This window comes from Amblyomma mixtum, chromosome 4, assembly GCF_055824585.1.
Source record: "Amblyomma mixtum isolate Tamu chromosome 4, ASM5582458v1, whole genome shotgun sequence".
Taxonomy (NCBI): domain Eukaryota; kingdom Metazoa; phylum Arthropoda; class Arachnida; order Ixodida; family Ixodidae; genus Amblyomma; species Amblyomma mixtum.
The window spans coordinates 107,849,848-107,872,682 of NC_143015.1; the positions used below are offsets into that span (position 1 = coordinate 107,849,848).

The 22,835-nt window shown below is 46.2% G+C and overlaps 2 protein-coding genes across 10 annotated transcripts in view; both read right to left on the reverse strand.

The window, feature by feature from the left end:
- LOC149347763 (uncharacterized) overlaps positions 1–22,835 on the reverse strand; it is a 220,076-nt gene that overhangs the window by 16,833 nt on the left and 180,408 nt on the right. The window contains exons 1-2 of one of the 7 annotated variants that reach the window (XM_089587432.1): positions 2,292–2,399; positions 100–277 (exon numbers count right to left, since the gene is read on the reverse strand). The exons of 4 other annotated variants lie outside the window; for them this stretch is intronic. The gene's annotated coding sequence lies outside the window, so the exon portion shown is untranslated. Of the gene's footprint in view, positions 1–99; positions 386–2,291; positions 2,400–22,835 lie in introns of those variants that run through there. 2 more of the 7 variants (XM_089587431.1, XM_089587433.1) reach the window with 2 other exon arrangements.
- LOC149347764 (uncharacterized) lies at positions 5,862–21,130 on the reverse strand. 3 transcript variants are annotated; one of them, XR_016292198.1, is made up of 5 exons: positions 20,869–21,127; positions 18,014–18,177; positions 15,045–15,113; positions 11,349–11,400; positions 5,862–6,169 (listed from the first exon to the last, which is right to left on the reverse strand). XR_016292198.1 is itself a non-coding variant. In XM_089585673.1 (4 exons), exons 1-3 carry the CDS (start codon positions 20,963–20,965, stop codon positions 15,063–15,065), a joined length of 312 nt encoding a protein of 103 aa, XP_089441799.1. In that variant the 5' UTR covers positions 20,966–21,130; the 3' UTR covers positions 5,862–6,169; positions 15,045–15,062. The 3 variants fall into 3 exon arrangements, 2 of the variants coding, with proteins under 2 accessions (XP_089441799.1, XP_089441800.1); XM_089585673.1 differs by lacking the exon at positions 11,349–11,400 and having other exon boundaries at positions 20,869–21,130; XM_089585674.1 differs by lacking the exons at positions 5,862–6,169; positions 11,349–11,400 and adding an exon at positions 11,421–11,503 and having other exon boundaries at positions 20,869–21,130.

Below are 22,835 nucleotides of genomic sequence, written 5' to 3' on the forward strand. Positions count from 1 at the left end.
GAAGATTTCATTGAAAGTTACGCGCGGCTTACGCGGAGGGCAGTATATGTTGAGGATATGTATTGACGGGTAGCGGCGTCTGAGAGGCAGTACTCGGACCATTGTATATTCTTGCTCGGGGTCACAACCACCACCAGGCAGGCGTCCACACGCGATGCAAGTGTGCCACACGAAGCATGTCTGTGGAGAGGTGCTGGCCAGGTCGAGGTGCGGTGTAGCCACTCGGGCAGTGGAAACAAGGCTCCAGTGCCGTGCGATTGACCAGCTGCAAGCTTCCCTGCAGTGGCAGAACAAGGGGGATGTTACCCAGAGTTCGGCTGAAAGAAGCGACAAAGGCGTGCAGAAAACATATGTAAAGACTGAAAATTAACATTTTGTATGTTTTAGTGATGCTGACTGCTGGTGATGTCGTCATTTGATACTTTTTTGGCTATTCTGAAGGCCTGTGCAGGAGAGTAAACCAGGATAGTTGAAAAAAAGCGTGTCAGAAAAAACACCGAAATAAATTTCTCAACTGTTGCTGTGGTGTAGTCTACAAGGTCCCACAGTCATGCGGCCGTTTTTACATCGGAGAGACCCGACATTTCGTAAATGAACGACTACGCGAACACCCTGAACATATTGCAAACCAATCACGCCGAAATAACATTGTCATTCATTCCGCAGGTTGCAAAGACTAAGGTATTTCTGAACCACACCACTATCATCGCGAAGTATAGAGATACCTTGAACCTGATATAGGAGGGTTTGCACATTGACAAATTTGGTTGCTCATGTGTAAGCCAACCATCGGTGGCTGTATTCCCACACGAGCTCGCCTTTCTTAATCTGGGATGCGTTGATAGCTCCGGTATGTATGTCACATCATGTTTGTCCCGCATTTGCTTCCCGTCTGAGCTTTGGCTTGACCTGCTGCTTTATATTGCCCTTCCCCCTCCCTTTTTTCACAATAAACCATTTGGTTGTTAGTCCAGCGCATGTGCCTTTCTTTTATTCTTCACTCCCGTCCGTCAACGCTGTTTCGTCGTACCATTAAATTAAAATAGAGAATTAATTAAGTAAAATATAAACAAATGAAAATCATGATCTCCACTTGTGTGTGAAGGGACACCGAGAAAAGATCAGTTAAGGAGAAACTTAAGCGTCTTTAATTTTTATTCCGCTGTTTACACCGGTGCTGATGTTGACTCAGCTGATTCGTTACCGCGAGACTACCATATTTTGTGTGCACCTTCAAATTAACTTCACCAGTTAGTAAGAACCTGCGTCGGTTGTTTCCATTGTCCTGTGTTCACGGTTTTCCTTTCTGCCGTGGTAAGCAAAACTAGCCTTACGCAGTACCTGGTTACCCTGCTTTACTCGAGCATTTGCGTCTTGAACGTGCACGCCCGGAAAACCATGAAAAAAGCATTTGTAAATAGGAAAGAGGTGATAAACATAATGTTTTCTTAGTTTGAAAGATATTGCTGTAAAAATATGTCCGCAGATTTCCAATCTGCAGGCTTAAATCTTCGCTAATAATGTTTTTGTTATGATGAAAAATGCGCCCCTTTCGCTTTTTCTGGCAGTCTTAAACATTAGATGCGTATAATGGGAAAACCACATCGGAAGAATGAACCATCATCATCAGTATTTTGACAAGAGTACTTTACAATATTCCAATATTCAAATTTTTTTCTCTATGAAAGCAGGAGATATGGTAGAGGTGTTCCACTACTTTGCATATTACCACTGACTCAAAAGGAATCATCCTTTTTTCATATTTCTCACCCTCTAAGATTTCGCTATTTTGAATAGACGTTACGCAGAAGCGAAAAGCTTGAAGTCAACGAGGGATCCAGTAGTGGAGTGGTCGAAAGATCACCCGCAGCGGGATGATTTTTTTTACCTCCTTTTAGCACGCTGCAACAATATCTTGCTGTGTTCTCATTTTGTGCGCAGAGCTCTATACTTGTGCTTTATAAGCAACTTGGCTGCAGTGCATGTAAATCAATCAATATTTTTATTTCAGTCACGAATAAGCTAGTGGAGGAGAACCAATAGAACACAATCACTGAATCTTCTCTTGTAATCCTCACTGCCTTTTCTAGATTACATTACGCATTTATGACTTCAATGTGTAGGTCACTATTAAAGAGTGCCCCGAAAATCCCACTGCGCGGGCGTTTTTGCATCTCGAAGTCCGGTTCCCGTTACAATGTTCGAACACGCAACCTTGTGCTCATGAACTGAGCACCGCTATCACCGACATGTCACGCTAGTAGTCCCTTCGCTCGACAATGACAACTTACAGCGTAATGAAAGGAAGACTGCAGCGTTGGACTGGCTCCGCGATTCTTGCCTCGCGACGCGACGAAGGGATTTCATGCGACCGGGTGTGCTTGGGCGCCTGCCGGCCCCTGCATACAGAATGCTATGTCAGCCTACACCGTTATGCAGTTCGAAATTAAGGCTTCAAAGAGTCAGCAGGAGGGATTTTGTCCACAAAGTTATCCAATGCTATCACGAGGCAATGCCCAGTTGTATCGTGATTAATCAAGCTCTCTTCATTTCTACATGATCTCAGAACAAGTGCTGATCAGTTGTCGGCTCTTATGATTTGTATTTAGGAGAAATTTTGAGATGTCGCTCTGCGTGTGCATTTTTTGGTTGGTTGGTTGGTTTATGGGTTTCACTGTCTCAAAGCGACGCAGTCTATGAGGGACACCGTAGTGAAGGGCTCAAGAAATTTCGACCACCTGAGGTTCTTTAACGTGCACTTTTAGCACACAAGACTTTTAGAACTCAGTTCTAGCGCGAGAAGAAATGAAGAAAGAGCATATCTGGCATCAGTGAGTTAGGATACCAACGCAGCACAAGTAATCGGCACTTGTGCCGTATAAGGCAATCACAGGTGCCGGTACTCAGCACAATTAGGACAATTAAATTAATCACATTTCTATATTTCTATCGTTCCTGCTGATATCCAGATACACAATATCTGGCAGCCTCAGACGTGGTGCCACATCCAATGCGCCGATAGCTCGGCTGCAAAGGCGAAGTGCACGTTGAGCTAATTTAGCAGCTAGGATTAATCACAAAATCAGATTTAATAACTTTATTCACTATTGCCAAACAAAAGCAACAACAATTACTGATGTTACCTCTATGGAGGCGCAGACAAACTATTGCTTAGCTCTGCTTAGCCGCGAAGCGGAAATAAAACCGGTCTTAGGAATGCACCTGTGGTCTCGGCAAGCTGCACCATCTCATGCACCTCCGAAGGAGCTCGTACCGCATCCCGAGGAGCGCCCGGGGCCTGGAAGTGCAAGCGAGGTGAGAGTTGCAGTGTGAAGCCTCATGATTACACACCCTGCGCTTTTAGCAGCTAATGTACGCCAGCGACAATGACAACCCGTTAGTAAATTCGCATATCAAGTGCAGGAGGATATTGAAACTTATTGGGTGCATCAGTGCGAACGTGATAAAAACTCCAATATCATGTGCACGAGCATATTGAAGCTTATTTGAGGCATCAGTGCAAATTTGATAAGCAATGTCATCATGTTCAAACATCAACAGCAACAATACCTGTCCTGCTGATCACCCCCAAAGCATTGCTGTTAACTAGAATGCAACATGGGTTCATTGGCAACATTTCAAGACACCACAAAAGCGGAGCAGAGTCAGTCTTTTCCAGAATACCACTTTGTGCATGCGCTCCTCCTCTCCTCCAGCTGAACTGGCTGAATAGAAAAGCGCCAGCTGCTACTGCGCACGCGCAGTTCAAGTTAGTGACAGGCTCATTCGACCGATGACGGTAGCTGCCAAGCACGCACACATTTGCCACTTCGCACGCGCAGCTGGCTCCTTGCGGAACCAGACCGCGCCTGCGTCTCCTACATGTGTTATTATCAACAACTAGCGGATAAATTTTCGCCACTCAGCCACTTATTAGAAATTGAGACGAAAGATGCCACTTCTTCAGTTCAGAGATAAATAGAATGCGGCGAGACGCAACAACAGCTGAGAACACAGCCAGTTATTAGAAACTGGAGCGGAAGATGCCACTTGTCTATTTGGGAGGTAAAGAGAATGCAGCGAAATAAAGCGTCCAAATAAAGGTACGTGCTAAAGAAGCACATCTAAACTCTTACTGATGATTACTGCCTACTTCTTATTCGAGAAAATTTTCGCGAGAGCAATATGCAATTTGGACCCTCTAGTGGAAAAGCAACATACCAAATCTCTTGGGAAAAAAAGGAAGCACATTGCAGCGTACGAGCGAACAGAGGCAGGCCCTTCTGAAAGCCGGAACGGATTCCGAATTTGGCTCGCCCTTCAGCCTAAGTGGGATGAAAATACACCGAAAGCACACATCCCCTCGACGTATTCTCAAGTAAAAAAATTTCGGCGCTGCACAGTGGCATCACTCCATTCGCCCCTTTGGTGCTCGCAATGTCTGCTTTTCCAAACCACTGCACCTCATCATCATCATCAGCCTGACTATGCCCACTGCTGGCCAAAGGCCCCTCCCATATCTCTCCAATTAAACCTGTCCTGTGCTAGCTGCGGCCGTGCCATCCCTACAAACTTAATCTCATCCGCTCACCTTAACTTTGAGCCGCCCCCTAGTCAAAACATAAATGAGTTCCCAGTTGGTAGTGAGGAGCTGCAATTGACAAGGGAATAAGTCTACTTAGGACAAGTAGTGACCACAGATCCGAATCACAAGGGTGATGGTTTATGGGGTTTAACGTCCCAAAGCGACTCAGCGATGAGAGACACCGTAGTGAAGGTCTCCGGAAATTTAGACCACCTGTGGTTCTTTAACCTGCGCTGACATCGCACAGTACTGGGGCCTAAAGAATTTCACCTTTATCGAAACTCGGTCGCCGCGGAATCGCAAGGGTTAAATAACTAGAAAAATAAGAATGAGGTGGAGCGCATTTGGCAGGTTCTCTCAGATCCCGAATGGCAGTTTACCAATATCCACTGCACCTATTTAGCACTCTCCTCGTGAATCACAAATATGGGGATACGTTACCTACTGCGACCAAACTACTGAATGTCAGTGCACCTGGAGCATGAATTCGCAGCCATCTAATTGGAAATATTCGAGCATTGCCACACGAACCAAGCACTCTAGCCATATGGGCACGATATTTGCCTATAAGGCTACCTGCAACGGTTCAGTCCAGGAAGTTTGGTTTAGTTTATAGAGGTTTAACGTCCCAAAGTGACTCAGGCTATGAAGGACGCCGTAGTGAAGGGTTCCGGAAATTTTGACCACCTGGGGTCCCTTAGCGTGCACTGACATCGCACATTACACGGGACTGGTCTGAACCTTGGGACAGTGCACTAACTGTAGACCACACGTCACGATGAGCCCAAAAGTGAGAAAAAACTGGTTAGGGCTCGGGTGCCAACTGGTTTCATTTGGCTTATTGGACTATTGGGGTTTAAGGCCCCAAATTGACTGAGGCTAGGAGGGACGCCGTAGTGAAGGGCTGCAGAAATTTCTACCACCTGGGGTTCCTTAACGTGCACTGACATCGCACAGTACACGGGCCTCAAGAATTTTGCGAAATTTGGCCGCTGCAGCCGGGATCTCTTTCGGGTCAGCAGCCGAGTGCCATAACCACTCAGCCACCACGACGCTTGGGCACAAGTCACGCCTCTTAAGACGTATCATCATACTGTGCCTTATACCATGTCCTATATATTAAAGCACTTCTTTTTTTAGAGGCTTTTTATGGGTCTTCTCAAGATTGCGGTTATTGGTGGGGGATGTTATCAATGTACCTGTTGCAGTCTATGGAAGAACAGCAGTTGAATGAAGACAAACGCTAGCGCTTCGAAGCGACAATAGACTATGTTTGGTTTTGTCATACCAGTAGCGGTAGTTGGGACTTTTCTTTTTGCTAATTCATTCTCAATAACGGTTTCAATAATGGTTGAAACACTACGGTGGCCAAATACGAGTGCCGCCCTCAAGGCAGCCTCCCTCACCCTTGGCAGCTCGACCCCTCTCTCCTTCCCTGTAGCTGGTGTATGCGCTGGTGGATCGGAGGTCCAGGCGTCGGCGCCTTCTTAGACACCCACGGGATGAATGCACTTCGGCGATGGGTGCACTTCGGAGGATCCCTCTCACAGCAGGGCCCTCCTTCCTCTCCATCAGTCTTCGCTCCTTCAGCACAAAGAACGCATATTATACCCAACAATTCGGTACAATAGTATTTTCGAACGGGAAAGAGTTTATGAACGCAATTTCATATACTGTAAGAATTGCCTACAGAAATCAATATGCCGCTGACTTGGCAGCAGCGGCAGCTAGCCGGCACTTCGACTTATCGAGCGCATTTCTGCACTGCAGGTTGGATAGCGAATAGTGGCCATACCCAGCTAGCATCCACGTGACCCACTTGGCTGCGGCAGCTTTCCACTGGCGCTGACTCTACCGGAAGCTATCGGAAGCATCTTCGTCGACTTCCCGGGGACTAGCTTCATAAAAGGACTGCGCGTGACGGACGGACCACTTGGCAGCAGCGGCAGCTAGCCGGCACTTCGACTTATCGAGCGCATTTCTGCACTGCAGGTTGGATAGCGAATAGTGCACATACCCAGCTAGCATCCACGTGACCCACTTGGCTGCGGCAGCTTTCCACTGGCGCTGACTCTACCGGAAGCTATCGGAAGCATCTTCGTCGACTTCCCGGGGACTAGCTTCATAAAAGGACTGCGCGTGACGGCCGGACCACTTGGCAGCAGCGGCAGCTAGCCGGCACTTCGACTTATCGAGCGCATTTCTGCACTGCAGGTTGGTGCGAAGCTATCTTGTGGCTGGTTGCTTTGTTTTTTTTTTGTTTTTGCTGTTGCTGTTGCCAAGCATGTGTTTCTTCTGCAGTGCTATTGAGCTTATTGAGCTTTTTGTTTGTACGGCTTGTGCATCTAACTCATAGCAAGTGGTAATGCCTAACCAATCGCAGTCCTCAGACCGGGACAACCGCTCCGACCTGCGCGAGCTTCGTGTAGAGATTAAAAACGCTAATTCATGAGCGACGAGTTGGAGAGCATGAAGAAGCAACTGGCTGAGGCGCGGACAGAAACGGTTGCTCTAAGGAAGGAAAATGAAAGTTTACAAGCTAAATGCCAGGAAAGTGACAGCGCACTCAAACGACTTGAAAGCAGAATGGTACAGTGTGAGCAGTACTCTCGTAGGACCAACGTAGAAATCCGAGGCATCCAAGAGAAACAGGATGAGAATGTTCTTGACATGGTGACTTCGATAGGTGAAATTATAGGCGAGCCTGTAAGTCCTGCCGACATCGAAGTGTGTCACCGTGTACCAACTAGAGAAGAGGGCAAGAGCAATGTACTGGTGCAGTTCAAAGGCAAACAAAAAAGAGATGCATTTCTTGGAAGGGCACGTCGAACTGTAATCAAGGATAGCCAGCTCGGAATCCAAAGTGAAACACAAAATGAAATGCGGGTCTTCGTAAATGAACACCTGTGTCCTGCACTGAAACGCCTGTTGCACCTAGCTAGCACAAAAAAGACTGAACGCGGATGGCGTTTTGTGTGGGTGCGGAACGGCAAGGTCTATGCGCGAAAAGAAGAGGGGAGCGATGCCATACGGATTGCTTCTGATAGGGACCGATGTAAGATTGACTGAGCGTTTTTTTTCTCTGTTTTTTTCCCTAAGGCTTTACTCACCTGTTCATGTATAAAGAATACACCTTACCCTGCGACATTTCACTTCACTGCGGTCAAACACAGAATAGCATCTCTGCTATTCATATTAATGCACGGTCTCTGGCTTGTAAAGAAGATCAGGTCACTGTGTTCCTAAGTAGCTTCCATTTCAAATTTGACGTCATCATGTTCTCGGAAACCTGGTATCAAAATAGCAGCCCTGTACTGATCTTAGATGACTACACCCATTACAACCTCAACAGAACAGGCATGCGTGGAGGGGGTGTTGCACTACATGTTAAACGATGCATATCAACAGAGGTGTTCAAGGAATTTACACGTGCCACAACTGATTACGAAAGCTTGTGTGTGATATGCGGCCTTGAAATGTTTCTTGTCATCTACCGCCCTCCATCTGGCAATCGCAACGAGTTCATAAATTTTCTAGAAGAAATACTTGAATATGCCTCGGTTCACCATTATCGGTTGCTACTTGGCGGTGACATGAATATTGACATGCTGACTGATAGTCAACATTCTTGTGAATTAGGAAACAAGTTTCTTGCTTCTGGGTTCCACAACGTCATAATGACGCCAACTCGTGTAACGTCGACAAGTCGGACACTTCTCGATCTTTTCGTTATTAATACAGACACACCTGTTCTAGCGGCTGGTACAATCAGTACTGACATCAGTGACCATTGTCCTATATATATAAGTTATTCCACCAATTTAGTCCGACAAAAACAGTGCTCAAACAAGCTAAAGTACAGATGCTTGTCAAGTGTGAACCTTGAAACATTTCGCAGACGAATAATCCATGCGGACTGGTCATCCATTTTTTACAAGGTCTCCAGCAGTGACGCCTACGCTGACTTTTTGTCAATATTCCGTCAGCTGTATGAGTTGTCGTGTCCATATCAGAATGTTAAACTTAAGAAAAAAATAAGGAAACCTTGGCTAGGACCAGAGCACATAAAAATGATAACTGAAAAAACCTTCTTTTTCAAGCCTTCCTCAGGACAAAAGACCTAGCTAAACTTGAAATATTTAAGAAGTATCGGAACAAACTAAACGCGGAATTGCGAAGAGCAAAGAAATACTACTACAACCACCTTTTCAGTACTGCAAGAAAAGAGCGTCCGGACAAAGTTTGGAAAATATTCAACGAAGCCCTAAATAGACAAACAACACGAGAAAACACTTCTGAATTGACAATAGATGATAAAAAATTATCCGGAATCCCTCTAGCCGAGTATTTCAATGAACACTTCGTCAATGTGGCAAAGCCAGCAGTCGACAACTCGACTAGCGCTTTGCTTCACTACCAGTGTAAGGAGACACTATTTCTTTACCCAACGGATGAAACAGAAATCTATCGCACATTTATAAATTTGAAAAACACCAATGCCAGCGATATTGACGGCTTTCAAATAAAAGCAGTGAAATACGTTACCGATATTATTGCGCCGCATCTAGTATACATATTCAATCTGGCTCTTACATCTGGATGTTTCCCGTACAGGATGAAAATCGCTAAAGTTTCAGTTCTTTTTAAGGGGGGCGATAAAAACGATGTTAACTATAGACCCGTCTCAGTGCTTCCTGTATTTTCTAAGGGTTTAGAGAAGATTATTCTTTTGCGCATGAACAGCTTTTTCGTTAAACATAACATGCTTTCAGATGCTCAACATGGCTTTCGGAAAGGCAGGTCAACGGAAACAGCACTATTAACTCAGAAGGAATTAATAATCTCTAATATTGATGAAGGCAGACTTACCCTCGGAATTTTCATTGACTACAGCAAAGCATTTGATCGCCTAAACCACGAAATATTACTAGACAAACTGTTCAGTTATGGTGTCCGAGGAGTTGGTTTCGCTTTACTTAAATCCTTTCTTTTGAATCGTCAGCAGCGCGTCTCTATCGCTGAAAGTGACTCATCACACAGATTACTAACTTCCGGCGTGCCACAAGGAAGTATTTTAGGGCCGTTTCTTTTCAACATCTATGTGAGCGATATCGTGCAAAAGGAAAGCAATGCAATATACGTGCTCTACGCAGATGACACGAGCATCTTTTTCACCGGTAAAAATGTAGACGAACTATTAATAGAAGCCAAAAAAGAGCTTGCAATAATTTGGAATTGGTCAAGTAAGAACTGTTTAAAAATAAATGGCAATAAATCTAAGGCCATATTATTCATGGCTAGAGGGAAGCAAGCACAGATAGAAGAAAGGTTGGTCCTTGGGGGTGCACCCATAGAAATTGTTAAGAAACATAAAATTCTTGGCGTGACCTTTGCTGCTGACATGTCGTGGAATCATCACATTCAATCATTATCAAGGACACTATCTACGGCAGTCGGAGCACTAGCACGGTGCCGTCATTTTCTTCCAGATAGAGCAAAACTTCAAATTTATCATGCACTGTTTTCCTCTCACATAAATTACTGTACACTGGTTTGGGCCACAACCACACAAACAAATATTCAAACACTGCTCCTTCTTCAAAAGAAAGCACTTCGTTGCATTGCAAATGTGTCCTATTTACATTCATCTGCACCATTGTTCACACGGTATAACATAATAAGCGTCGAAAAAATTTATGAGTTCCGTCTACTGTACTCACACTTATTTTCCGATGAAAAGTTTGAGAGCCTCATAAAATTCCTTTCGCATTTGCAGAAACAGAAAAGTGATTGTCGCACCCGTGGATCTGAGACATGGCTGATACCACGCAGACGTACAAATTATATGCTACAGTCGCTCACGCACAACTTGCCGTGCTTGCTTAACAAATTACTGTCAGCAAATTTTGACTTAAGAGCATGTAATAGAAAACAGACACGTGAAATTTTTTTCTCATCCCAGTTTTTGTGCAGCTAATCGTATTCAATGTATTTTCATTGCCTTTATGTTTTTCGTACTGTATACTTTCTTGTGCTGTGTTTTGATGTGTTTGGAATGTGTTTCGATGAGTCTATTTATGTGAAAGTGTTCAGAATTTTGTGTTGGCTACATGCTGCTGCCTTGTACGGGCATCAGGCACCCTCAAGCTGCCAATGGCAGCTTTTTTGCCTCATGACCCCCAACGAGTCGTTGGAAATAAAGTTTTGAATTGAATATACCGGCAGATCTCTCTTCAGCAGTCTTGCGTTTTTTCCTATTAGACACATTTAGAATACCGTGTACGTGTTACCGTTACCGGAACCGGAGAACAGGGAGGCTGTGCGCAGTCAGTGCGCACGCGCAAATAGCCTCGATGGTGTCAGATGGCGCCAGGTACCGGACAGCGGCGCGCGCACCTGCAGCATCCGGACCAATCAGCGCGTGCTCACCGGTGGTCGGCGGGCTCCCTGTACTCCGGTAACGGTAACCCTGTATGCTAAAGTGTTTATTAACGTTTTCGGTTTCGTAAATTGCGTTACCGTTGGTTTTCTACGCACCCTGAAATGCTAAGTTCGAGTGATGCAAAAAAAAATTTAAAAGAGACACTTTGCTACACACGGGAAGAATTAACCAAGATCTTCAATGTTTCCATAACACCGCCTTACAATTTTCCAATATTCAAAATCTTAGTCAAAGAGTGCTTGATATATGCGTCCTGAATGACATGCCAGAAAATGATGCACTGGAGGCGAGGAGTTTTGAGTGCTCTGTTTATTCACCTACCTCCGTAGGGCGTGGGTTGCTTGATGAGCCTGACGGAAGACAGGGCTGTTGCCTGCATTCAGACGTACCAGATGGCGGTTATTTCCTGACAATTGACTAGGCTATGTTGCTAGCAGCTGCATCTGCCATCGAAACCTGAAGCACTTGAGTGGAGCCTAGTGGAAATAAAATAACAGGCAGAAGGGAAAGAAAGGGAGGAGGCATAGAAGAAAGCATAAGGGTAGGCTGGCAATATACATTATGTACAAATACAGGATGAAAGTCAGTACTTCCGTTCTCGTGGTAAAGGGAAATTAATATGTTTGCGTTTTTTTCGCCACACAACTGTAGAAGACTGACAACTGACTTTTGGTGAGAGGAGCGGGAAAAACGCTGTGTGTGATGCAGATTGACTGCCACCCTTACCTACACTCCCTACAGATGGCAATTGTAACACCAAGAGCAACCCAATAAATAAGTAAAAAATAAAAAAGCAAGAGCCGCTCCACAAAGAAGTACAAAAGCTAAATTAAAGACCAGGATGAAAGAACACAAAGGAAGACCTGGAAAACCAAAGAAAACACAAAGGAAAGGAAGGAGGTAGGTTGCACAGTTAACTAAGCGTATTAACTGAGTTTACATTTTGCAAATATTAGCTCTTACCGAGTGTGTTATCTTTTTATTTTCAACAGTAGCGTTGATGAATATTATAGGGTATATTTGGATACGGATATTATAGCGTAACGATCGCAGCGCTAGGACTCTCGAGCTGTGAATCTTTGAAATGAAGCATAGTGGCTGAGTGGCGCGGTATAAAAATGGTGCTCTAAGAAACTCGCATAGAGGGTGGTGCCAGCTTTTGCTCTAGGAAATACTGAGAAACAATTCAGAACATTCGTCCTCCCGGGACAGGCACATGGAAAAAGTTAGGCAGCAGTTCAACTGTACCGAACCGACCTTCCAAGTAGTGTACCTTACTGATGGTATATAACCCTTTCGCTGCCAGGTTTTTTTCTCACATCTGCACACACCCTGCCGGTTTTTTTTTTGCATTTTAGTTACCTGCAATTTTTTTGCTAGTAACGCACTAAAATGCTCTGCAGGACATGTAGACATGTTTATTCAGGATAATCTTATAGATATTAGTTGTAATGAATGAAATCTTCCAGCACCAATCTGGCCTGTCGGATTTCCTCTTCTTACGTGGATTTTTCGGTGGCAGGGCGACTTCATCGCTGTCATCACTCGACAAGGCACTTAGGCGGGCTCCTTCCTCGTTCTCATTATCATTGGACTCCGAATTCACGAGCACTTTTGAATTTCTTCGTGCGTCAAAGCGCGGACAAGTGTGGCACATAGCCTCATGGCTGAGGTGCGCAGTCCAGAACGAAGTGTCTCGGATGTGGAAACATGAGCGCCATCTGATGTTTAAAATTTATCCTACAAGATCTATGAATTTACGGAGTCTCTCCATAGATGGCCCTACATGTTTGCATACTTTCTTTTACACGAGTATTATCGGGAGCGGCAGGGGGTGAGTTAAAAAGCCAAAACGAGTTAACTCGGGAGAGGCAGGGGGTGTGCATATGTGGTGGCCCGAGTTATCTCGGGAGTGGCAGATTAAGGGATAAGGACAAAATCAACGTTTCGAAAGCAGTGATTGGAGTTATAAAAGCTCAAAAAAAGACGATCTGCTATGTGTTGGATGTTGTGGTACATACGAAGCTAAGGTGTCGTTTAACAGCTGCCAGTTAAGTGAGTTTCTGTCTCGCATGCCTGATATTGGTTTGGTTTATGGGAGTTCCCAAAGCGATTATTCAGGTTAGGAAGGACGCCGTAATGAACGGCTCCGGAAATTTCGACTCCTGGGGTTGTTTAACAGGCACTGACATCACAGAACACAGGGGCCTCTAGCATTTCGCCTCCATCGAAATGCTAGAGGCCCGTGCCCTTCCCTGCTATTGATTATAGTTATTGCCAAAAGGCTACTGCGAACCCAGTCATCAAGTGCGACGAAAACCTCCCCCTTTGCTAGCGTTTTTGCATATCGCCTCCTAAGAAGCCCAGCTGCCTATGAAAGGGTCAAACGCAGAACCATCTGCTTAGCATCTGGACTCCGCAGCAGTTGCTTTTTCGATCTAGAACGAAAGCTGCTTGGACATGCGACGCAGGTATTGCAGACGACAAGTTGGCATTGGCAACGAGAACATAAATATGAGCCTCCACACTGACATTGTCAGAAATCTAGCTTTTGAAGAGGCAGTAGATGTGCTCTATACACGAAGTTATCAATGTTACTATGGAGAAAGGGTTCGCAAAATTTTGTTTGCTCTTCAGCGCACGGAGCATCGCTCATGCCTGTATAACTGATGTCCAAAGTAACTTTCGCCGAACATGAAAAATATACCAAGACGCAATAGGTGGAAGCAGCATATTGATCAAGTTACATTGCAACCTGTGATGTTTAATGTCAGAAAGGGACGCATGCGCTTCCCTGAGGGACGCCATGCCGGAGGCCTCAGGATTTAGACCACCCAGGGCATGGACTAACCTGCGCTCACATCGGACATGACAAGCACGCTTTTTGCGTTTCCTAACGAAAAACGGCCGTGGTTGGGACTGAACCTGGTTAATGCTTACCGTTTATGAGGGTTTGAAATCCCAACGTGACTCAGGCTATGGGAGACGCCGTAGGGAAGGTGTCGAGAAATTTCGACTACCTTAGGCTCTTTCTACTCCGGTTTTAACACCTAATTTTATTTCTTGTGTCCTTATTTCAAATGATATGTTAGGGCTTAGAATACATGAATACTAATGTGGTTGTTGCCTACACCACTAAATAATTTAAAATTCAATTTGTTCTCTCTCATGCTGCTTTGGTTTCATCAAGCAAAGAATGTTGTGATGTGTAGTTGACCTTTAGACCACGTTAAGGATAGAAAAGCTGCAATATAAACGCTGATAAGTAGTTCAACTCACTACAGTACTTAACCCAGCCTGCTTCGAGAGCTAAAATTACAACAAACGACATATCGTCAGTTATACTGGAGTTTTTTCGTGCCTAACATGACAACATGCACAGCTCAATCATAGTTATGTGGATGAAACAGAAAAAAAAAGGAGTGAATAACAAATTCAATTATAAATACAATAGCGGTCGCAGGTGAACACCACGGGGTGCTCCATGTATGCTATTGTCTAAAGCATCATTTTAAAGAAAAAAACACGCAAGCAAAAATGTGATAGCTATGCGCAGCGCCATCTCTCGGCACTCCCAGAACTAGACCTGCCGTGTTGGGTCGGTAGAGAAAAAAAACCGCTGCCTAGTGTTGGGTAAAGACGGCTGCGCTTCGTTCGAAACGTGGAATGCAGTTGCACTGTTGCGTAAGTTGTAAACTCGGCGAGGACACTACGATGCGTGCGGGAACCACGAACAGCCTTTGTCAAAAGTTTGGAGCCCAGGCGGTTTGCTTCTGATCAACACTGCGTGGTTCGTAATGCATCTCCAGCGCTCCAAATTTCATGAAGGTAAGATGATTGCTGGTCCTGCCTCCTCCAATGGGTAGGGCTGGCACGAATGCTTCAGGAGCCCCACTAGAGGGCTTAGGAGCAGATCCCCTGGGCTCTAAAGTTTTGACAAAGACTGTACGTTGCAGCACCTCATTTTTTTAATCAATGCTACTGTTAAGAGTTTGTAAGGTGGTAACGGGAACTTACCCTGAGCAAGGCCCAGCTTCATGATCCTTTGTGATGTCCACTGGATTGTCTGCGCTGCATTCTTCCCACCTAGAATGTAAAGATGGAATTACTGAAAATAAAACTACGAAATTCAAAAACAGCATTAAGATGCCCGATAGTGTAGTTTAAACATAAGACCCTAAAATTCAGTAGTGTGCAATGCTAGCGGGACCCTTAATTAAAAAAATGGCTGAGGTTCATTCAACCCGGCTGAGCCTAGTGAATGAGCGAAAGCAAAGCCGGCAGTATTTATAGCGAACAACGGTGCGACGCAATTGCTACGTCCTCGCATGACATCGCATCAGGCAATACAAATCTCAGCTATAAAGGCCAAGGTCGAAGGTCTAAAAAGGTTAAGGACAAAGGTCAAGTGACTACTTTTCATCGGACATGGTTGCTGCTCATTAGCTGGGACCATAACATACACACATATCATGGCTATGTGCAGCAAGATACCGTGGTTTATTGTTAGCCTTCAGCATGTGTGCTTGCTTTGACCTTGTTTGAGCTTCAAGGTCAAACGCGAAAAGCCAGGCGAAACTCTTTGTACCTCGAGTAGTGGTGCTTTCGCTCTAGAAGAAAACCAGAAGGCGGTCACAAGCGCGAGAACGTTTGCTGCCACACCACACATAATGCTTGAAGACAGAAGCTGGGCACCGGTCGAAGGGACACATCTACCCATCCTTGTACGAAAGTGGGGTTCGAACAAAACACCTTCCGCAGCCAAGGCAGACAACCTTTTTGAAGCGAAAGCTTCACTACGGGACCTCGTGCTTTGATCGCGGTGTGCCCAGCTTTGACCTTCAAATGACCTTGATCTTCAGAAGGAAGGAAAGGCGCATAACTGGACCCCTGAGACAGTGGACACCTTAGCCGCGCTTTAAGCTACGAAATCCATTCGAAACCCAAAGGAACGGGAGCTGTAAAACAGAGGAAAGGCACATAACTGCTCTCTCGGAACAGTGGACACCCCAGTCATGCTTTAAGCTATGTGGCGGTAGTGACAGATGTGGGCTGCATGCGTTAGCGCTGACAACTTTGGGGCAGACACGCAGCAGTTGCCGCAGCATTCGCTGGGTGAGCAAACCCTCGCGATCAGTCGTTAAATGCCACTTGCCAGGGTGGCAGGGCGGGTGCGCTGCCTATGCAGTGAATGGAACGCACTCAACGTAACAAACGCCAAGCCGCTTATAGTTGTCGGATACGGCATAGCTTTCGCTCTCTAACCAGGTTCAGCAGCAGTTGAACCACAGCTATTTTTTTTTACTCTATGGAAAGTTTTAATAAGAATAAATGCCACCCGAGTTACATGTCATGACGTGGACTTGTGCAGAGCTTTTGCTTTCTGCGCTGATTTTTCACGACGCTTTATGGGTGATTTGTTTTGAAATTAATATAGACGAAAATATTTTTCTGTGTGCTTACAATTCAGTGCATATGCTAGCTCTCCGATGGCGGATAGACGGTGGGATGTGAACATATCGACGAGTGCTAGAACAACATAACAGAGGAGGCAAATAGTTTCAGCCGTCATAGACCTATGTTTGTTAAGCATGTAGTCGTTCACGAACAAACGCGTTCATTAATTTGCTGGCAAATCGTGGCGGTGGGCACTCAATGCGCCACACCTAAAATCTTAGGCCATAGTTGCTTATGCGCCATAAAACCCCATATAACTAACTACAATCTTAGATCGTTCGTGCTGTGGCGGACTGTGTGCACTCAGAGAGCCATATGGAGATTACTGCTACTGGAAGGGCTAGAAAGCACTCTCGACCAGGGTAGCCTTGCATGGTCTCACGCACCATTTTCCTCTAACATCGCGCGATCGTGCTCGAGCATTCTGCCCCTCAGTGCGTCTTTGTGATGTAATACACATTACATAATTTATACAAGAAAACTGAGGTACGAATGTTCACTAAACTGCAAACAACATCCGCGGCTACAAAAGCTTGCAAAACACATTCAAAGGGCACTTAGCTCTGCTTCGTGCTGAGAAGGCGAAAGCAGTGTGTTACCTGAGCATTCGTCCTCGACGCACAACGACGCAGGTTTTGCACCGAAAATGAAACTAACACGCGCTTCCGAACGCCATTCCACAAAAGCTGAATCCACTAAGGTCCAATTAAAACACCCGGAATCACTGTTCGTGTAGTTGTCGCGAGCTAGCCTCCAAACTGACTAAAAAACGGATGCTAGATAGAAAAGGTAAACCCTATGACACCACTCACAACGGTGTGCGTTTAATGGGTGCGTCACTATTTCATTACCAAAATTCGTTTTTGTGGAAAGGAATTGGCGTAATTCGACACCTAGGTGAACACCTGAACCGCGCCTTAAGAGTAGAGGTAGTCTGGGAAGGCCTACTCATCAGTTTGAAGCACTGTCGCAATCTAGCCTCCAACTTAACTAAAGCATGTGGGCTATGTGCAAAGTAAAATTGTATTACACCACCTGGAACGCTGTACAAAGAACAGTGGCTCAAAATTTTCGTGCAAATGTTGACGGGATTACTGCCGCCACATTGAGGTCAGCTAGTTTATGGTTTATGGGCTTCAACATCCCAAAGCGATTCAGTCTATGAGGGACACAGCAGTGGACATCGGTACGGCATCCCTCATAGCACAGTGGAGGACTTCGGAACGGCATCCCTCATAGCCTGAATCGCTTTGAGACGCTATACCACGTAAACAATAAACTAGCTAACCGCAATGCGGCGGCAGTATTCTCGACAACATTCGCACCAAAACTGTGAGCAACCGTTCGTCTTACAGTGTTTTGGGTGGTAGCGAGGCACATATCTATAATGATGTCACATTATATTTTATAGCTAGGTTAACTGCTCTATGACGGCTGAAAGAGAACAGCGTCCGGGTCTGCTAAGTGATAAGTCCTTATCATACCCTTAAGGAGGAACTTAAGTGTCCCCTAAAGATTCTTCATCTCACCGTGATCAGCTTCCTGCTCTTGCCCCCATCCCCTCTATGGGGAAGAGGCGGGTGAGGGCGCTTGCGTCGCGGTTCACATCCACGCGACGAACGCATTTCATAGGATGTGCCCTCTGTGGGTGCCCTCCTAGCTCCGGAGGCTTCCTCGCTTCCTTTTCTTGGTGCTTCAAGAGAAAAAGAACGCGAACAGAGCGCTTAACATCCTGCTAGCAACTGCGATTACATAGTAGGATGGAACATAAAAGAAACAGCAGTTGGCAACAGAACACCATGGCCAAAAGGGAGGCGCCTCGCACCGCAAAACAATCGTAGCAGGAAACGATGTTTGTAATAAGGGAGTAGTTACTCATTGACATCCACCCAAGCGCAGCCATACGCCTACAAAGGAAAGCTATACAGCTTTCTCAGAAATTTCGCAGTTAAAGAAAAATTCGTCCTGGTGCGGGGTTCGAACCCTGGACCACTGCTTCACAGGAGCAGTCGCTCTACCAGCTGAGCTAACCAGAACGGCAAGCTTATGGTAGAGCGAGAGCGAATTGATCAATAACTCCAAGTGGGAACAGTGTGTGTCAAATGTTTAAGGTAATCCCCAAAGGTAGAGTAGATTTGTAATATGGGAACAATAACTCATAGCTTTCCTTTGTAGCCACATGGCTGCGCTTGGGTGGATGTACACGAGTAATTACTCCCTTATTAGAAATCTACTCCAGCTTGAGGGATTCCTCTTAACATTTGACCAACACATTTCCCACTTGGAGTTATTGATCAATTCGCTCTCGCCCTACCATAAGCCTGCCGTTCTGGTTAGCTCAGCTGGTAGAGCGACTGCTCCTGTGAAGCAGTGGTCCAGGGTTCGAACCCCGGACCAGGACGAATTTTTCTTCTGAGAAGTTTGAGAAAGCTGTATAGCTTTCCTTTGTAGCCGTATGGCTGAGCTTGGGTGGATGTCAATGAGCAGTTATTCCCTTATCACGAATCTACACCACCTTGGGGGATATCCCTAAACATTTGACCAGCAAACGAAGTTAACGTTTTAACGTTTCTATCAGGCAAGAACAAGCTAGAAGAAAAAACAAGTACAAAGGGCTTAGCAGCGCACTGTTTCTTTGTCGAAGAGCAGCAGTGTGTGGCGGTTATGAACGTAAGTTGTATCAGACTTTACAAGAAATATTCACAAGATCATGTGTCCAGGCTTGGGTGAGGATGTATCCCCACACCTTCTTTGGCGAGGCATGAACTGATGAGCCCTGAGTGAGCCAGGGGCAGCTCAGTGCAGACTGTAGTGGGATGCTGGTGACGACAGTAACAGCCAACGCAAGCGCGAGTTTTCGCTATCACGATTAAAGGACTTCATTTTCACATCACCGTTTTGGAGCTAAAATAGAGAGTATGTTTTTGGGTGTCGCAGCTGAAAGCAACCTAGGTTTTAAAAAAAAGCATCCTGGGAGAGCATAACCAAGTGAGTGCTGGATTTGAGTTGTATTGACCAGGCCGTAGTATTTTCGCTGTCCAAAATTAATAAACACCGACCAAGTAGCGAAATTTTTAAATATTGATGTCACGAGTAAAGTGGACATCGGGAAGGAACATGGGAAAATGTGACATTTGTTCACCTATGCATAGCTACTATGTCTCAGCAGTGCTGCTTCACCGTCCCAAGACGTTAACACAGAACTAAGCCGGCTGTTTTCCCGAGCGCTGTTCCCGGCGGGGCTTTTTGAGTGTGCGTGGGATATACGCCAGCAGGTGTCGCATGGGAACTTTATTTCGCGGGCTCTGTTACAAGGCCAATGAATGAAGATGCGTGTATGGTACCTTGGTGCAAGCATTTCTGCCAGCTGTTTTTCAAAATGATAATCATCTTTCGATGTGAAACTGTTCCCAACTATGGCAAAAAGGCTACTGAGCTGCTGATCTCACTGCAGACTCCCGCGCTTGGATCCTCATCTATCTGCCACCCCACCCATCTCTCACTACCAGAGAACAGTGAATCTGGAGTCGCCTGCAGACACGAATTCAAACACTAGGCTACGCATCTCATTACGACACGCATGGTTTCCATGATCCAAGACATTTCCGCCTTGTTTAAAACCTTCGTTACTTAGCTGGAACACCCTGTATACCAAAGTTCGCAGGCCTTATATGAAGGCAAATAAGACTGCGTCAGCTAACTTACTGGCTGTACATCGATAAACCAAAGTTGCTGACTAGAGTGGTCTTGCGACAAAAACAATAGACACCTTTAGCATACCGTGTACCGTGTTACCGTTACCGGAGTACCAGGAGTCCTCCCACCGGCGGTGAACACGCGCAGATTGGTCATGATGCTACAGGCGCGCGTGCAGCTGACGGGTACTTGGCGACATCTGGCGCCGTCAAAGCGATTTCCGCATGCGCAATGACTGGCCGCGGGCTCCTGGTACTGGTTGGTTTATGGTTTATGGGGTTTAACGTCCCAAAGCAACTAAGGCTATGAGAGACGCCGTAGTGGAGGGCTCCGGAAATTTCGACCACCTGGGGTTCTTTAACGTGCACTGACATCGCACAGAACACGGGCCTCTAGAATTCCTCCTCCAAAGAAATTCCAGCCGCCGCGGCCGGGATCGAACCCGCGTCTTTCGTGTCAGCAGCCGAGGGCTCCTGGTACTGATGTACTGATGTAACGGTGCCGCTGACACGGTATACTGACACGGTATAAGGTGTACGCTAAAGGTGTCCAATGCATTATCTCTTGTGCATTTTGTAGATCGCTGCCTCGTGGCTCATCGTTGCTTTTACTGCTTTTCTTACCTCCTTCATGCACGCATGAATGAGTCCAGCAACCCGCAACTTCGCTCACACTAACTTTCGCTTACCTGAGGAGCAGGAGTCGCTGATGCATCGAGACGGTGAGGAAGGCGCCCGTGCACGCGACGAAGGGGTTGTACACGACCGGCTTGAGGGCCACACCATCTGCAGAAGAATAAACTATCTGGAGCCGCATGGCGCTTCCAAGGGACGCCATCCTGACAACGCCCAATGCAGGGCAAAGGCTCATAAGCTCTTGTCGAAAGGAAAATTCATGATCCGATTTTGCAGATAGCTGGGTTCCACTCAGAGAGTGCCTGATCAGCTGGTTCTCGCTCACTTCAACAAGGATACCGCAGCTGGTTTTTTGCGGCGACATTTGACACCGTTTTTTTCTGCACAAAAACATAATTTATTGCAATCAGCAATTGCCTTCTGGAAGCTGATATGCAAGAAAAGGAAATATAGTCCTGACCGTAAAATTAGAGCGCAGCTTATCAGCTGTTTCAACTTTTCAATAGATTGAGGCAAAGAATTCGAGCAAAACATCCACGTGCTATTACAGGCAACTTGTTACTTTTCACACCTATTGGTTCCTCAAGAAGCACTCCACTAGCGGTTCTTGATTGTCATAAAGGAAGCTCTGTGGTCGGAGAAATGGATATTTGCTCGACTTGGTGCACCAATGCCTGGTTCTCAAAGACGACTTCTATGCAAGTATTTCGCGAGGTTGACACAGCCGTGGGAGGCGTTACGAGCGAGAGGAATGGGGGGTTCTCCTAAATGAGTGGTAAAGAATTCCTGTTTGTTTTTATGTCGGCATTAATGTCCCCACACACCCTGCCACCCTGGCAGGTAGCAGTTAATGGCTGATCGCGAGAGTTCACTCACCGTTGTCAGCGCTAATTAAGTACGGAGCCCACATCTCCCTCGCATCACCCCATGTACCTATAAGCACGATTCAGGCGTCCACTCGCTCAGGGAGCCATTATGCGCACTTCCTTTAAATGATCGGAGTGTAAAACGTCACCGCCAACGCAAATGAACACACTGAACGCCGACGGCGTATGGGTTCTGCGCCGCGTTTCTGGCACAATATTGTCAATGCCAATGCATGCAGCGCATATCTGTCGCTACCACCACATAGCATAAAGCACGATTGAGGTGTCCACTGTTCCAAGAGCGCAGTTATGCGCTTTCCTTCTCCTTTCTAAGCTCAGTCTCCATTGGAGATTAATGCGCGAGTAAGGTGTCCACTGCTGGTTACGAGGGACAACGGCTACTGCGACGCCACGAAACTCAGTATTGGGCCCGAAAGAGCTGAGCTCTACAACAGAGAAGGGAGAAAGTGGGTCCACTGAAGCTTCGAAGCGCGTGGGTAGGTCACGTGCGCAACGAAGGTGGCAGTCCTACTTGCAAGGAATGGCTTCCTCTTCCCCGCCCGGCCCACGCTGTCAGGGCGACGGAGGTGGGCTCGTCGGAGTCGTGGCTGACACCCACGCGACGAATGCGTCCCTGGCGCTCAGCCGGGTTCCTTCAGTTTTTTGAGTCCCCCGTGCTTCTGCGGCGAGGAATGTGCGAGCCTGACGGGAGACAGTAGCAGGCACCCTGCAGTTTGAGACAGAACAGGTGCGACAGTGTGCCTCTCTTGCCACGGTCAACGACCTGCAGTTTGACACCTTGCTACCATCTCAGGCCAATGAGCCTTCCAGTAAGGTGTGTTTTGTTACATTCGCACATAAGAATATATTACGCATTGAGTCTTCGGAAAGAGGTGCAGCCGCCCATGATTTTTGGGAGGAGCCGCCAAGACGTGACGCAAGCAGAATGACCGTCTCTAGGGCATAGCGGTCCGAGAGCTATGCTCGCCAAAAAAAGCCCAACCCTAATTACAAAACGATGGCTGTACTCGAGCTCTTGATTGCATGTGCCAAGGCAAGAGATACGATATTGAACTAATAAAAAGGAGATGCAAGACATGAACGACATACAGTTTCAGACATCCCTGCCGAATAGCGTTAGTGTGTACATGTTC